The 18,123-nt window shown below is 43.4% G+C and overlaps 1 protein-coding gene across 1 annotated transcript in view; it reads left to right on the forward strand.

Annotated features, from left to right (window-relative positions):
• The window catches only part of fndc3ba (fibronectin type III domain containing 3Ba), an 81,486-nt gene that overhangs the window by 6,064 nt on the left and 57,299 nt on the right, over positions 1–18,123 (forward strand). Inside the window, exon 2 of the mRNA XM_069152665.1 lies at positions 17,335–17,480. Coding sequence (XP_069008766.1) covers positions 17,364–17,480 — 117 coding nt within the window. The 5' untranslated portion in view covers positions 17,335–17,363. The remainder of the gene's footprint in view (positions 1–17,334; positions 17,481–18,123) is intronic.

Raw genomic sequence — 18,123 nt, forward strand, 5'->3', positions numbered from 1 at the left:
AGAGAATAGTCGATATTTAACGGAATGAAACTAATCACTCGTAGCAGCTGATGAAGTGTGGTCTACTCTGAGGGGATACAGTAGATATTTGTGCACATGCCAACACAATTTAAGTGGCTTATTTGCATTTCAGTACACAGCTTTTCTGGCACATGGTGCAACCCATGACGTCACCAAAAAAAACTTTCACTTCTCTCGATGGCGTTTTGAGTCACTGCTTTTCAGTTGGTGTCATTTAAACGGTCCCGCGAGCAGCGGATGCGGCTGCGGAAGAACGTGTGGCGATTGGAAGAGGCAGACGGGACAATGGAGATGATGGGAATTTAGGAAAGGAGATAAAATGTTTGGAATCAGGCTGTCAGGTTTCTCATCAGTTGGGAAAGTTTTGCGGCTGGCAGTGTGGGTAAAAGCCGGAGGGATTCGGACGAGGCGTGTCGTTCTGCCCTGCTTGTGCTCTTGTACAGTATCGTCCATAGAAATGGCTTGTTGAGGAGCTGCCCCCCCTCCACCCCCCTCTCTCTCTCTCTCTGTGTGTGTGCTCGTGTGCATGTACTTGGTCAGCTGGCCGAAAGGATTAAGCGTGCACCTGTACACACACACACACACACACACACACACACACACACACAGCACCGAGTTAACACACATGCATGAAACATAGACACACACAGAGCTAACTTTACGTGCCTGTATTAGCATGCCAGGCGTGTTGGTGTTGCTAGTTGGCAGGCCCATGGAAAGTTCCGCCAGTTGTTAATGGCTGTTTTTATGCCTGGCTGTGAGCATTTTGAGTGTCTATCTCAAGTGTCTTGTGTGTGTGTGTGTGTGTGTGTGTGTGTGTTCGCGCCTGAGTGGGGGAACTGAATCTGTAACTGGTTACATTTCAGATTATTTTATGATTGAAACTGCGTGTGTGACTATCTGCGTGTTTGTGTGTGACAGTGCTGCACACGCCGTCACATGGTGGCGGTTACGCACGGCCAGAGCTGAGTGCTCTGCTGAAGGAGGAAGTCGGTGCTTTTTAATGCGAACCCACATTTTTATTTTTTATTTTTTTGTTATTGCTTTCCCTTGTTAAACCCCTCCTCCCTCCCTCCCTCCATCCTCCTCCTCCTCAGTCACCCCCTCCAGGGCCTGCAGACACACTTTGACCCCTCCCCTCTGCTTCCCCCACCCGTTCCAACTCCACATACCTGTCATTTCTCCTTCCTCTTATTTTGCCACTCGAAGCCCATTTCCAAGCAAATGATGAATGCTGGGAAAAATACAAATACAAAAGCAATTTTAGGTTTTTAGTTTTTGAAAAGTTTGTAAATTCCAATTCAAAACCAGGAAGAAAATCAGATGATTTTGTTATGTCATTGAGTGTAAAAGGGTGTTTCGGTCATTAATGTTACATAAAACGCTATGTAGAGAAATTCCTCGAGTGCTTGACTGTGATGTCAATCAAGTCACGTCAAATGGATTTAACTTTTGACAGAGTTTCAAAATGCCCTTTTTTAATTTTTTTTTTTTTATTGTTTGCAAATTTCATTTTCAGATTTATCTGAGCTTGATGTCGGACATGGCCTTAGTCCTCTAAGGTCCTTCACTTCTCCTCTCCTTGCCCTCGAGCCGGACTCCCCACAAATCACTAAAATATCCCAAGCTCACACACGCACGCACGCACGCACGCACGCACACACATACACACACACACACACACACACACACATACACACACACACACACACAACCGCACACGCACACACCCCTGAACTAGTGTGTGAAATCCTGAGGCTGATTGAGGAGGAGGAATGTGACCTTGTGACCCCGTGCTGTGGGAGGGTGTGTGTGTGTGTGTGTGTGTGTGTGTGTGTGTGTGTGTGTGTGTGTGTGTGTGAGAGCTGTTAGGGAGCAAGTGATTGTATGTACACTTTCCACTGGGTTTCTATTCCCAGAAGTGTCTTCTCTCATTTTTCAGCCCAATTCGGTTTTCTTCTAATCGATTAAACACTGATGGTTTAACTCCAGACACACGCGCACACACACGCACACACACACAGAGTAAGTGAGTAAGTGCACATCTCAGACTCAGTTCTTGTCTTGTCTGTGACGGAGGAGACAGGTTTCTCATGTAGGTGTGACTAAATAGTCCTTCTCTCTCAACACACACACACACACACACACACACACACACACACACACACACACACACACACACACACACACGCACACACACCACCCACTAAGCAAGCTTTTTCATGGCCCATAAAACTGATGATCTGAATGTCTCTTGGTGGTTTGTCTGCGTCTACGTGCTCGTCCATCCGAAAATGGGAGTTCAGGCATTCATGTGTGTCTTGTGTGTGTGCGCGCGTGCGTGTGTGTGTGCGAGGGAGGAGGAGGGAGGGGTGGGGGGTTGACTTCACTTCTTGACTTGGCATAGCTGTCTTAATTAAGACTCATGGCATCCAGCCCCGATGGAGCTCAGCATTAGTGGCAGAGACATGCTGTGTGTGCATGCCTGGACGGCAGCAGGTCCACTGGCAGTGAATGTGGGCTTATTGTCTGGACTCTGTGGTTGTCCTCCTTCACTCCTCTTTACTGGCCGCCTGTAATGTAGAGCTGATTGCAATGATTGTAGGTCATTGCATTGAAATACATGGCACTGCCAAGGTCTTTAACCCAGAGATGGTCGGTCCTCATAGTGCAGGTAAAACAACAAAGTTTTTTTTTAAAATTATAAATATCTTGCTACACACTTGTTTTCATATGACGTAGACGACTGTATGTCAGGTATGTAACTCCAAACACTACATAAACTGTGATTCTTGAAATATTTTATTTGATATGAATTGGACAGTTTAATACCGCAATCTTTCCTAAATGCTTGTAATGTAACCGTGAAATGCAGACCTAAGCAGTAATTATCCAATTGAAGCTTTTATGATTCGTAATGGGCATTTTATTCACAGACAAACAAAGTGAGAGAGGGACCCGTTCCTACTATACACTCAGGCCCAACAGATGCCATCAAACTTCAAAATCCTTCGCCTTTAACAAATGTGATGGGAAGCTAGCTATCATCTTTGAGATGAGCTCTGCACATCTGCCATCAAACTTACTTCATCTGGTGACAGAGCTGGCCATTGATTGTTGATCTGTAGATGGACCGTCTGCTCAGTATTTTCTCTCAAATGAGAGAAAAATGCATAGCTGTGGTAGATTTAGGGTTTGCTGGCTTAACCTGGCAGTTTTTGCACCTCCTTTCCGTTTATTTGTTCTGAAGGAGTTCCACACAGAACTTCTTGAGGGCCGTAGCCTAAATGTTAGGCTTGTACCGTAACATTTAATCTCAGCGCTACAGACGTTTTACCGGCGCCTCTTCTTTATTTTCTTCTTTTTGTTGTTTAATTGTGATTGGTAATCAGCTGAGATAAATTGCTGCTACCAGGCACAGGTATAAACAAGGGAAAATATATATTTTTAAGACGAGATGGTAGCCGTAGAAACTATTTGATATTTATTACGATTTAAGGACTATTTAAAAAAATTTAAAAATCATGACTAATCCCTAGTTATAATATTCATAGTAATTATTGTGTGCCGGGGGATCACTGGCACAGTATATTCTAGCACTGCAAATAAGTTTGATTTTTGATTAATTTTCATTAACATAATTGTGCCTTGTTTGGTCAGGTCAGCAGTGCAAAAACCCTTAAATGTTAAATTTACTGTCATGTAAGACCAGAACATTTATAAAAAAAAAAAAAAAAAAGAAATTTGCAGCGCTTCAGAATACTTTCAGGAACTTAATGTTGACTTTAAATGAAACTTAGAACTTGTGGTAAGATCAGTCAAAATGTGTGCTGCAGTTCTGGCAACCAAATGAACAAAAAGCTTTTTTCATGTGCGGATTTTCATGTCATGGTAATTCCCACAACAAGTGACTTTACAGAAATATTTTCTTCATAACAGTCACATTGGCCATAACCTTCTCATTTCCATCTCTTTTTGATTGCCTTTTGGGACATGCATACACAGCCTTATGTACGCTCATGCACACAGTACATTGTGTCCCGTGTCCCGAGTCTCATTCTGTGGTCGTTTGGGTTTTTGGGTTTGACTCCTGCAACCCATTAGTTTCTATGTTTATTGTGGATTGTACAGTTAAAGACACGCAATGTTTTACTTTTTTAACTCTGTATAACCACAACTCAAATTATACTCCAAGTGTATGGAATATGGATGTCAAATTGTTCTTCGTGAAGCCCTCTCCACTGAGTGATCTTCAGTCCTGTGGTGTTTTTTTGGTGTGAAGTGCGGGCTCAGCTGTAGGTTTACTGGCTTGAGTGCAAGACTGAAAGTATTGTCCGCCATCTGCCAGGCTGTACAATGTATTATGTGTACGTGTGTTTATGTATGTGTGCCCATGCTTGTTTTTGTGTATTGGAGTTCAAGCATGCCTGTGCGCCCAGTTGGTGTATATTTATGTGTGTGGGCATGTGTGTGTCTTCGCCTGTCTGTGTGTCGATGTGTGCAGTGAGGAGGAAGTGGCTGTGTTTGTTTAAACTAAGCACGCTCAGCCATGTGGGACAATTTAGCGGGAATGAGAGCCCTACACCACCCCCTGCCCCCCCTGCCCCCCACCCCCATCCCCTCACCATTCCCCATGCCTGCACCGCTCTTCCTCCCCCACCCTACCCCGAAACCTTCTGAATGGGCAGCTGTCTTTTGATGGCTGAGCGGTTGTTTGGGAAGTAGGGTCAGTAGTGTGAGGATGGAAGGGGAGGGAAGAGGGGAGGAAGGAAGGAGGGCAGGGGGAGTGCTGAGATAGGTTAAAGCTGGAAGTGGGGCGCAGGAGGAGTAGAGGACGAGGAGGAAGGGAGTGTGAGCGCCGGTGCATAGAAAATCAAAGTGTAACTAATGTTCATTGGCCACTAGCCCTTTCTTGCGAGAAGCATGCAACCATGAAAGTCGTACACAACACACATGCTTTCCTTATCTGAGCCGCCACTTGAAAAGCATCCAGCTCTCCAGGCAAAGCATCATATTTACGCCAAAGGGCTGCATTACATGGAACCAAGTGCATTACACAGCAATAAAGTGAAAGATTGAGATGAGGTGGTGGTTGAGGACATACGGAGGAGAGAGAATGTGGAGCTAATGCAGCGCTGGTGCTGTATAGTGGCATACTAGGATAGTATTGTCATGTCTGGGATGCAAATGAATTTCTGATGCATTTTTAGCATCCGCTGGAAGCCTGCATGTGGACCATTTTATACTTTCGTGTGTGTGTGTGTGTGTGTGTGTGTGTCTCTCTCTGTCTGTCTGAGAAAGAAAAAGGCAGACAAAGGGAGAATGTTTGAACCTGAGTTGAGTTCACGCTTTCATATCTCCATGGTGACAAGTGGTGGATGTGACTTTGAAATAACATTCAGTTCTGAAACCGACACAATAGTTTATTATATAGTGGTATATGTATGTATATTACCATATATATATATATGTGTGTGTGTGTGTGTGTGTATGTGTGTGTACACACACATATATGAATAAAAAATGAAGTAGCTCTGTAACTGTCTAGCTTTTCCTGTCAGTTTTTATGCCTTTTTTAAAATGTATTGATAATTTATTAATTAATTGTTTGTCTGTCACACCTCTGTTGTGTAACCCTCTTTTTTTGGTTTAAACTAAATGGTCTGTACTTGTATAGCGCTTTATCACCTTTCAGTCTCAAAGCGCTTTAACATGGTTTTTCCATTCACACACTAATGAGACAGATCACCATGCAAGGTGCTGCCATCAGGAGCACGTTCACACACACCGACGGTACACCGTCGGGAGCAACTTAGGGTTCAGCGTCTTGCTCAAGGACACCTAGGCATGCGGACAGGAGGAGCTGGGGCTCGAACCACCAACCTTCCGATTAGTGTGCAACCCACTCCACCGTCTGAGCCACAGCAGTTCTGCAACAGAAGCCCACCTGAAGACATGCACATCTTCAGCATGTGGTCAGTAGGTTGAAGATCAGGGTTGAGTGTTGCTTTACCAGCAAAAACTGGGCTTGAGGCTAAAGACTTGAAAGAATTCCTGAATCTTTAACGATCCTTGGAATATTTGCAGTAGATAGACTTTAAGTTGGACAGCTCCAGTTAACTTGGGTAACATTATTAGCATGTTAGCCACAGGAAGCCAGCACCCTGTGGGACCAGCCTTCCTGTGTGTGGCCAGACTGAGCCGTGGAGATCCAAGGTGTTAGCAAGGGGTTTGCTGTGAGCTCTCTTCGGGCTCAGTGCTCAGCCTTCAGCCTCTTTGGATCTGATGGAGAGAAGTCTAAACTCTGGTGGGGCAGAAGGAAGGAAGGAAGGGTGGGTGGGTGGGGGAGTGAGAAAGGAGAGGGAAGAGAGAGATGAGATGGAGGAGGAGGAAGAGGAGGGGGAGGAGGGGGAGAAAAGGACAAAAGGAGAAGAAAAATCTGGAAACACTGCCATGAAGATGAGTCATGGTTCATGTGCTTGTGGGAGAATAGCCACTTCCTCTGTATTAAACACACACAAACACCAACAAAACACAGCATGCTCTTACGGGGAAGTCTGGCATGTTGATATTGACAAGCGATAATGAAGATGATGCCAGTCATGAGGATGGCAGCGATGTAATGGAAAGTGATGAGGCTGACAGATGACCAGTCTCATCCCACCCTAATTATGATGATGATCAGGGTGGGGTTTGTGTTTGAGTCTGTAAATTGTCTTGTTGTGTGTGTGTGTGTGTGTGGTCATCAGTTTGTGAAACCAGGCTTCGAACGTTTGTAAGTCAAAGGAGCTCTCGGTTGGAGGAGAAGAGCGTGAGTGTGCGGCCGTCCTGGCTGATGTAACTGGTGGCAACATCAGTGTCTCTGACCGGGAGAAGCGGGATCACAAAGTCACTTTGTCTCTGTTTGCGATGCCTCTGTTTATACTCTGGCTCCCACACAATAACCCAAAGTATTTCCCTTTATTAGTTTCTTCTTTTTGCTTGCATCTTTTTTTTTTTTTATTTTTTATTTTTTTTATACACACAGGAGAAAACTTGGAGATAGATCTCCTTTTGAGTTACGTCGCTGCTCCGCGGCTACGTGGCAAGCGTTGGACTGTCAGGGCCTCTACTGTGGGTTTACTGCCTACTGGCCCCCTGCCCAACCACACACACACACACACACACACACACACACACACACACATACACACACACACACACACACACACACACAGAGAGCCAACTCACAGCTGTACAGCTGCAGGAGGGAGGGAGGGAGGGAGGGCTCGCTGGCAGATGCACACATCTGCTGGAGCTAGCCGTGCTAAAGTGAAGCTAACGCCCAGTGCAACACAGAGCTGATTGTGAACCCTCTGCCTTCATGAATAGTCCGGGAAAAAGTGGAGAGCATGTCTTAAACTCTTGGCTTGACTCTTAATTTGCCGGACTCATTCAATTTTCTCCCTCTCTGTCTGTTACACACGCACACACGCGCACGCGCGCGCACACACACACACACACACACACACACACACACACACACACACACACACACACACACACACACACACTCTCTCTCTCACTGCCTGCTGTCTGTGGTATGACAGGCAGGACTAATGTTTGTTCTGCAGCAATAACACAATTAGGATTCCACACATTTCTCTCTCTCCACACACACACACACACACACACACACACACACACACACACACACACACACACACACACACACACACACACACACACACACACACACTCAACCTCCGGCCCCCCCTCGTCTCCCCCGTCCCCATTTTCTCCCTTCTCCTCTTTCTTCTCCCCTTCCCTCTGCTCTTATCTCCTTCCTCCTCCTCCTTGACCTTCTTCACCTCCTCTTTTGATCCCTACTTCCTCCACCCTTCTCTGAGCTAACAAGTTGCTGTCAATTCCACCTTGTGTAGACAGGCAGCAGATAATATTGATTCAATAGCACCAAATTTCTTTGTTATTCAGAAAACTACAGGTCTTTGACAGTGTGCGTGTGTGTGTGTGTGTGTGTGTGTGTGTGTGTGTGTGTTTACTTCAGTCTGGGCACAGTTCTCTTCTTCGGTCCACTGCTCTTCCGCTTTGGGTTTGATGCAGGTGATCTTCCACCATACACTAATTAACCTTTCTCTCACACAGACACACACACATACACACACTGGGTGGAAGTACTCTCCCACAGCTCCTGACCTAAGTGTAAAAAAGCCATTTCCTCTTCATTTTGTTCCCAAGGAAAACTGATGCCTCACCTACCCCCTCCCTCCCTCCCTCCCTATTCTCAACTTCTCTCCTCTCAGGCGTTCTTGCTCCCTTTCTTTTTTTTTTTTGCTGTCTCTTCGCCCTTCTTTCTTACTGACCCTGATTTTGTGTTCCACTGTGTTGAGGGTGTTGTCTTGACACCGTGCGCGTGCGCGTGCGTGTGTGTGTGTGTGTGTGTGTGTGTGTGTGTGTGTGCACAGTTATGTAACTGTAGTCTCTGTTTGGGAATGGGCTGCTGTTTCTTTGAGATCAGCTTTTATTTCCTCCCGCCCAGCGCCACGGCAACAGCCTATGAGGGGAGGCAGTGGCTTCCCATCAGCCACTGGAAGAGGGGAGCTGTGTTTTGACAGGGCAGTGGAATGCAAGGAAGGCGGGGTCTTTCCAGGAAGTGGATGGCAAAAGAGTCCGATCCTGGACACTTTCGGTGGACTACTTAGTAGGCACTCTAAGATTGAACATCCATACACTTTTTTTTTTTTTAATGTAGAAACATGCAGATAAAAGCTGCTTGGGTTTTATTTGTCATTGTGTATAAAAGCATTTAGTTGCATTTTTACTTGAAGTAAATGAAAGAGGGGTTTAGACAAAAACGTATCCATCTTCTCATTCATTTAGAGTTATCTGAAGTTGGGCATTTAGTACGTTGTCAAAAGAAACCAGGGAACATAAGAATTATGTATTATAAAATCTTGCAAAGGCTAAGTTTAACAGAGGGACTGAAAGGGCGGGAGAGGCAGAGACTGACTCGAAGTCACTGGCTCATCTGTTTCTTGCCTATGTTCCTGGAAGCCAGGCCTGATGAGAGGATTGGATGGGTGGGTAGAAAAATGGGAGGATAACGGGGGGGGGGGGGGGGGGGGGGAAAGGAGAAAGGCTTTGCTCGGGGTGCTCATTTTGTCTGTGTGTGCGCGCGTGCGTGTTGAGGGCAAGGGATGGGAGGCCGCCGAGTCCTGACTTGTCTGCGCTCTGTCTGCTCTCAACGATCTGCAGAATGCCTGGCATTTAGAGGAAACAGGAAAAAAAAAAAATGCAGACAAGGGGACATGGAGAGAGAACATGAACATGAAAGAGAAAGAATGGCTTTATTTCAGGAGTAATCCAGAAAAAAAAAAAAAAGAAGTAATACACATTGATGGTTTTATGCCAAATGATGTTGGATTGATTAAATGCAGCATGACGGTTCCAGATTTCATCAGATTTGAGGATGAGCAGCGTTCTTGCGTTTCATAGGACTAACTTGCTCATCTGCCTTGAGTTATGTGCAAGATGCAGGCGACGACCGCAGGATAACCTTGGACTCTTATTTGCGTTCGATAAAATTGGATAAATGCTCGTCCATGTAGGGAATGTGCGACGTGGCAATGAGAAAACATTCCCAAACTGCCGGATTGTTGCGATAAGAACAGCGGTAGCCAGACTTTGGAGATAACTGGCCTGTGGCAATGAAGTGCAGCTAGTTTGAATCACAAAGAACATTCTCATTTGGGTTTCTATACTTGCATTGATATGTCCTTTCTATGCAGATGCTCCCAGTTTGGTGGACTCGCCTGGTGATGCAACAGATCACCCTGCACCCAGATGATCACAAGTTCACCTTGTTCAATGCGTCCTTCATTGCTTCATTGAAGGTTTGCCTTGATGACGGTGCCGGCTAAATGTACAATAAACTTTCATAATGACACGCTTTGGAAATGTTAGCAACCATACTTTCTTTTAGCTCGCCTTGAGGGATGGGTTGTTACGGAAATTGGCGTTTTCATCCAAGAATTAGGATATGATTGATTATTTCTGTAGGCAAAGACAACACCGCTTTAGCAAACTCTATACATGTTGTGGCACATGAGGTAAAATGGCCTGATTAAAAGTTTAAAAGAGAATTGTTAAAAGTGAAATAAAAGCCATAAGCAGCAGCAGGCTGGTTGAGGCTTTAGGAGGGGCAGGATCTCATCTGTTTGGGGAGGGGAGAGGGGGGGTGGAAGAAGGTGCCCTGAGGCTTCAGTTTAGGAGTTTGGAGAGGAGCTTGTTCATACATGGTTTGCAAGTGGAACACGTGTGTGCGCTTGTATGTGTCCATTACATTCCTCTCCACCCGTTCTTCTTCGTGGATGACATGTCATTACCGCAATTACAGGGCAAGAAGACTACACAAGTACACACACATCTGCACAGGCACACATAAAGGCACTGCACAAATATATACACACACACACATATGCAAGCCAAATGCATGCAGGCGAACTGAAGAAGAGGCTGGAACTCCGAATTTTGTTTCAGAATCTTTGCTGCTGTCCCTTTCTGATCTGCTCAGTGCACACACACACACACACACACACACACACTGCATATGTGCAGAAAGCTGCGGGCCAATGTGGGAACCAAAAGAGGTTCCATCTTTTATAAATCCCCTCTCTGTCTTTCCCAAGTGTGTGTGTGTGTGTGTGTGTGTGTGTGTGTGTGTGTGTGTGTGTGTGTGTGTGTGCCGCGCGCTCGCTCGTGCACTCCCTTCAGAGTAAGCACAAGCACAGCATTCCTTTCTGCCTCCCTCTTTTTCTGCTTCTCTCTCTCTCTCTCTCTCTCTCTGTCTCTCTCTCTCTCTCTCTCTCTGTCTCTCTCTCTCTCTCTGTCTCTCTCTCTCTCTCTGTGTGTGTGTGTGTGTGTGTTAGAAGGAGGGTGAATGAGAGAGAGTGCAGGTCTCTCCTAGACTGAATACCTTTTGTAAAAGGAGCTGGGTTGAATGGGAGTGGTGTTGGTGGCAGTTTCCCACCATATTTAGAAGTGTCCCCTCTTTCTCCAAACACACGCCCACGAGTCAGAGCATCTGTGTGTGTATCAAATATTAAATGCCAGCAGAGATTGAAATTGTCAGCTGATAAGATGTTGTTGTTTTTTTAAAAGGGCTTGGATCAATCCCAGTCGTGCTTGATGTTTCCTCTGTTTGTGTGTGTTTGTGTGTTTGTGTGCACTGCAGTGAATAGTCATTCAGTCAGTTCTGAGTACTGACACCTGAGAGCATTCCTCACAGCTTAACACACCCAGTATGAGGAAGAGGATACCTTTTCCCTGTCTCCTATTTTCTCCCCCTTTTATTTTTTTTTGTTTTTTTTGTTTTTCAATCCCAGTTACATGCATATTGCAAATTAGGTGTGCCCATGCCATTTTAAGCCAATTAAAAGTCTGCTCTGATTGTGCAGGAAATGCATGATTGATGCATGTCTATTTAAAATGTATTTACACATTCGTTTAATACTATTGTCCCAGGTTAATCTCTGGGTCATCACAGAGATCCAGTCTGCAGTACTGTACTCAGGACTGTTAGAGCACACAATTACAGAGAATAATGTTGTCCAAATACCAAATAAAGTTCAGTTTCAGTTCCCCCTCTTTTACGTTCATGTTTCCCTTTTTTGTTTGCTCTGTCGCTGCTAAGCTCTACCTTTAGTAAAATTCCCATCAAGTATGGAAGCAGAAGTCTGGCAGCCGGCAGCTGACAGACGTGTCGCTCAGGTCACAAAGCAGCATCTTGACATATTTAGAATGACAGCAATGATTACATACTAGCCGTACCGTTATAATTAAACTGATAGTGTAAATATAAATGTTCTTTTTTGTGTCGCTCTTTGCCCCTGAAAAAAACCCTTTAGAAATTTGATCAGCTGTTTCCGTAAATACGTATGTTGGAAATTTATTTCGTGTTTTGCGCTTCCTCTACGTCTCAGGAGCTGTAACTATTGGGCAAAGTAGGAAAAGAAACGGGTAAAGACATGTTCAGCAACCGAGAGTGCTGTAGTAGTAACATCAGGGATCATAACAGCAACAGATTTGATGCCCTCTTGCTTCTCTGTATTTGGTCAGGACAGTTCAGTGATCTAGAATTGAATATGGTACATGCGCTCAAATTTAGCCAATTTAACTAAACTTTTTTTGTTTTTTCCAGAGCTGAGAGACTTCTCATTACTGCTGTCAGTAACGGCAGATGAGTCAGACATGCTGGCATATTGATTCAGCATCACACTGCATGACAAATACCAGAACACGACAGGCTTTGATCTCCCCAGCTGCAGGAATAAGAACGTCAGGTTGTGCAGCAGCCTATGTGTGGTCAATGAGCTCATGATGTCACCTGTTGTTTCGTTTTCTGTGCTGCAGAAAAACGTCATGTTGTCACACCATTTCATTTTCTGTACATCTTTTTTTTTTTTTTTTTTTTTAACCTTTGTGGTTTCAAGTAGGAGAAGTCATTCTCAGTGTCACACTTGTCCTTTAAATTTTTGTTCATGCGAATTATTCATTTTTTGAAGAAAAAGGAGAAACGTAAGTTTGTATACTTTCTGCTAATAGGATGATTTGCATTTTTACATTTTTTTTTTTTTTTTTTTTTTTTCAATGAGTACTATTTACTATTATGACTTATAAATATGATCAATTCAATAGTAGTTTCCAAGGGCAGATTTAACCACACCAACAAGTAGCACTCAAGAGATTTTGCCTGTTCAGAGGCTGCACAGATGTGTGTTTGTGTGTGTGCTTGCATTTCTCTGACTGTGTGAATGCTTGTCGGGAGAACGAGGTGTGAAGCATTTGACTGGAAGTAAGTCAGACAGTCTGTGAGGTGGTTGTGACTGTCCATTATGCTTCTTCAGGATGGACAAACTGGAGTCATTGGGCGTGTGTGTGTGTGTGTGTGTGTGTGAATGATGAATGACTATACAAGTAATGACTCTCATGTTATGAGGTCAGAGCTCTCCCTGAATGTCAGAGCCACACGTGTGTGTGTGTGTGTGTGTGTGTGTGTGTGTGTGTGTGTGACATCTCAGTGTGTGTTTAACTCTATGCATCTTTTATGTCAGGCAGTTTCCATGCTTACACAAGGCTTTCTGTCTAATGACAGAGACACGTGTACGTGTACGTGCGCACGCGCACACACACACACACACATACACAAACATTCATATACTCGGACAAGTGGTTGATTGTTTTCTGGATCCAACATGGAATTTTTCAATTTAACATTTTATCCCTGCTGGGAATCGACACCTTATTCCTCCCACATTCCACTGGGGAACGGAAACCACACTGAGTACGTGCGTATATCTGTGTGTGTGTGTGTGGGTGTGTGTGTGAGTGTGTGAGCATGGTGATGTCTGAAGCTGTCAACAGCGGCATCCATCTGGTAATGATTCCACTGGAAAACAAAGGTCATTGTTCGTTTATATTTTGCATTAAATTTCCAAATATGTACATGAGATCCTGTAGGAAACATGTGCGACACACAACAGCTGCAAAGCAAAAGTTAATCTCTATTTATTCCCTATTGACTGAGCCTGAGAGGCAAATAGTCATAAAAATCAACAAAGTAGTCTGGATGACACCAGACAAATAATAAATTTTTTTTCTTAAAGTTGCTTCTAGACTATGCAATTTCACACATCACTTCCTCCAAATTGCAGCATAAGGTTGTGCTTAAATTTAGAGCATGCCGCTGCCAAGAAATTATATAACAAGACATCAGTAAACTAAACACAACACGCGTATTTATGTACAAGCTGGTCTGTGATTACTTGGAAGGGATAGTTTGTCATTTTGGAAAATAGGCTTACTGTATTCTCGTTTTCAACAAGAGGTTTGAGAATATGTGATAAATATGAAGGAACAGCCAGGTGAGAATTAGCTTAGCATAAAGACTGAAAGCAGATGAAACTGCTAGCCTGACATAAGCCTTAATAACACCTGGCCATTATTGCGCTTTTGTAAGGATTAAACGTGAGATGAAACGTGTTAATTAATGAGCTTCGGAGGTTTTGTTTTGTTTATGACACCTTATGTTTAGAAGGAGGCTAATTCTTATCACCTGCTTTCAGTTTTTTTTTTTTGCCAAGCCAAACTGTCTTATTGCTCTAATTTCTTGAAGATTTTGATAGATTGTGGGAGAATCGCAACAGACTATCTGCATGGCTAGAAATGAATAGAAGTAAGTGAAGTAAGTAATTTGTAATTTGCTGCAAACTGACTGTTTAGAAGAGAATAAACAACACAACAGAACTTTGACAAGAAGACAGTTTTGCTTTGAGTTAGAATTAAGGCTTTTATGATATTGCTTTTATTTTTGGGGCGGCTTTTCAAATGTATCATTTTTTTTCTTCTTGAATTGCTCACTTCTTCTGTTCAGAAAAGACTTGCCAGTCACATTAGCTAACACCAGACTTCCATTAACACCCTACGAAGAGTGCACATTATTGGAATCTCATTTCTGCTCGTGATTGTGCATTCATGAGTAAAGATTATATAAATATAATGAATTTCTCTCGGAAATTAGAGGTTATTTTAAGAACAGGGTTATTGGAGGAGATGTCTCCTGCTCTCACCCTCTATTTATCATCTTCAGTTTCTTATTCCCTGTCTCCTCCTCTTTGCTTTTTTTCTCTGTCTCGCTCTTCTCTTTTTCCTGGCAGAACTGACAGTGGTGTTACCATCTGTATGTGATGTGTCCTGGACACAACTGTGTGTGTGTGTGTGTGTGTGTGTGTGTGTGTGTGTGTGTGTGTGTGTGTGTGTGTGTTCAACGCAGGATGGCCAGGCCGAGCTGGGAACGGGGCTCAGATTGAGAGAGAGAGAGAAGGAGAGTTAAAGACACAACAAGAACAAAGTCAAGAAATGAAAGAGACAAATGGCTGAAAAATACTAAAAGACGTTGAAAGAGTGGCTTGAGTGTGTGTTTATGTTGCAGCCGTATGAGCCGCAGCTGTGTGATCCACTAACCCTTCCAATGACTTCGTCAGCGCTAGAAGACGGCCAGCTGAAAGAAAAGACAGTCGCTCGCAGCTGTTTTCGGAGGAATGCCGTGCATGTGTGTGTACACGCACGTATTATCTGTGTCTGTATGTAGGTTAGAGATTTAAGGTAAACCCCCGATGCATTCTGTATATTGGTGTTCACGTGTGCGCTCACAGCAGTTTAAAGCCACGAATATTAGTCGCTCTTTAGCAGTAATTTCACACATCAGCACTGAATTCAAACACCTACGTAACTCTGTAATCTACCTCTGGCAATGAATCTTTGTGTGTTTGCATACATGCGTGTTTAGTTTAGTTTGCTCCTGCGGAACATTTCAGCTGGGGTTCTTGGTTTATCTGTGTATATGTGTGTGGGTGTAAATATTTCCCCCAGGGATACGGCGTATGCAATGCTGCTGACGCAAGTGTATGGGAGCTGCAGCGAATTCAGTTGCGTGTTTATCTGTGTGGGGTTTGTCTGTGTGCCTGTGTAAGCACATACATTTTGACTGTTCAGGTCCACGCTGGCAGCTCGGTTAAAATGCTGATGAGGGCCACGTGCACATCTGACACGTCGCTTTAGGTTTCTTTAAATTCTTGCCTTATAGCTAATTAGGTGATGCCATGTTATTTTCCACTTAAGATGAATAGGCCTTGGTTGTTGTTAAATTTTTTTTCCATGGTTGTGCTTTTTGGTTTTACTGCTATTATTATGCGAGCAGAGAAATCATCTCCAGATTTAGCTGCTGGTTACTCTGCAAGGAGCGCCAACACAATGGACCCCAGAAGAACTCCAAAGACTTCCCATTCTTGCTATGTGTTTGCATGCCTAAGTTGCATACTCATCATCTGTGTTGTATTTACAAAGCAGGTGCAGTTATCCCTATGCACCTATAAAACTAATACCTTATTCATCTAATGTTTCTTCATTTCATTAATCCTTCAAACAGGATATTCACTATAATCCCTCCTATTTTACAAGACTATTGTTTATGATGGAGAGCTTTGAATTCGTCTCTCACTCTCATCTCTGTTTTCCTTTGCCTCTTTAATCTTTTTTCTTTTATATTGACATAATATAACCTGTTTGATTTCACCAAAGCTTATATGCCTTTGGAAAGCCAGTGTAAGAGGAAAAAACAATCTCTCTGTAAACACTCTTTCTATGAGTCCATTTTGCTTCCTTTTATACGTAACTTTACCATTTCTTACTTTTTGTTAGCCGGTCCATTTATCCCTTTGTATCTCTGCATTTCTCTCATTGTGCATCTTTGTTGAAACAAACCCTTTTGAATATTTCTCTGTAGCTCATTTTAGTGTTAGTCGAGTGTACGTATGGCTACATGTCAGGTTTTACATGCTGTTGTTGGAGCTAAATCTGAGTTTTGACCAAGTTTTTTTTAATCCAAATTAAGATGGAAACTGTGTGACTACAGTAAACAAATGTAATAAAAGCTCCTCAACAATGCAAAAAGATTTTTCACGCTCGCATGAAGTGGAAAATTGCTTTGTCAATGAGGAAATTGCATGATAAACACTGATGGTAACACACTGGTAAGCAGGCATAACACAATTGAGATTTATGTTTAATTGGGAAATAAGGAAACTTGCTTTGTTGCTGTTTGATACTTTTGTATCTGTCAGTTCAATATGAAGCTACAGCCAGCAAGTAAAAAGCTTAGTGTAACATAAAAACTGCAAGCAGGGGGAAACAGTGGGCCTTTTTTTTATTTTTCTAGTTTTTGTACAGATGAAACAAAAAAGATTTAATATGTGACTTGGTGAGCTTTAAAGGAAGTGGCTTTAAAGGAAGTGGTCGGTGGATTCTTTTACATTCACTCAGAGCCAGTCTAATTATTTCCAGTCATTATGCTAAGCTAAGCTCACTGGCTGCTTGCTCCAGCAGTATAAACAGCTAAGCAAGAAAGAGAATTAACATATTTTTTTCAAAATGTGAAACAATTTCTTGAAAATAGTCACATTTTAAAGGCTCTGAAATAAAACAAAATCTGTCCTGCATTACGCCACATAGCTGACAGGGAAGCTCAACAGCGACTGGCTCTCCCTTTTTACGCATTCATGTTTTGTTTTTCGATGCAACGCTTTTTTGATTCCTTTTAACCAATACAAGGAAATAGATTACTATCATTTTCATGTCAATCATTTATGTTAAATTGCAACAACAATGGAAATGTGTTTCTGTTATTTGTTATGCATGTGTGTAATTGGACAATAATAGCGTCCCCTTTCTCTTTGTCTCTCTCTCTGTACTTTCCAGGTAGGGCAGTTCAGTCAATTTCTCCATGAATGTACGTCACAATGATGATGACAGACCAGATTCCCCTGGACTTGGCTCCGCCCCCCCTCCTGAACGGGGAGGTCCCTCTCATGCCTCACATGGTTAATGGTGAGGCAGCACAGCAGGTAACCACTCTCTCTCTCTCTCACACACACACACACACACACACACACACACACACACACACACACACACACACCTGTCATTTGCATTCAGTTATTCTCGCAGAATGAATCTGTAAATGTACCAAACAATCCCGCAGGCACTTCTGTTTGTTGTCATTTCATCACAAGCCTCATGCTTTGTTGCCATACATAATGAAAAGCTGCCAGGCTTTCACAGGAAAACCATTTGTCATGCAACAAAAACCAGACACCTAGATACACACAGGTACATTCACATGTACTATTTGGTCCTAAAGACGTATTTTCAAGCAGCATATATCTGGCCGACTGGCTCCATTGATGGGTCCCAGGCCTTAGCTTGGCATACTTTTGAAAGGGGGGCAGCTGCTTCTCTGTGACTAACTGATGTTATCAGATGCTGCAGAGCCAACTGGATCACCTTCAAAGTGCAAAAACCGAGCTCGGCACAGGCGAGAGGAAGCGATCAGCATAATTAAAAGCATCACAGTTAATTGACCTGGGTCTAATCCTGTTGTCACAGATACATTTTTACACTGTGTGCTTTTGGTAGATGAGAAATGATGATGATGTTTATGTATCATTCCCAGTCTGTTCCCTCACAGCCCAAAGGAAACATGGTGGG

This window comes from Embiotoca jacksoni, unplaced genomic scaffold, assembly GCF_022577435.1.
Source record: "Embiotoca jacksoni isolate LCO1_2020_lvr unplaced genomic scaffold, fEmbJac1.0.p SCAF_18, whole genome shotgun sequence".
Classification (NCBI taxonomy): Eukaryota; Metazoa; Chordata; class Actinopteri; family Embiotocidae; genus Embiotoca; species Embiotoca jacksoni.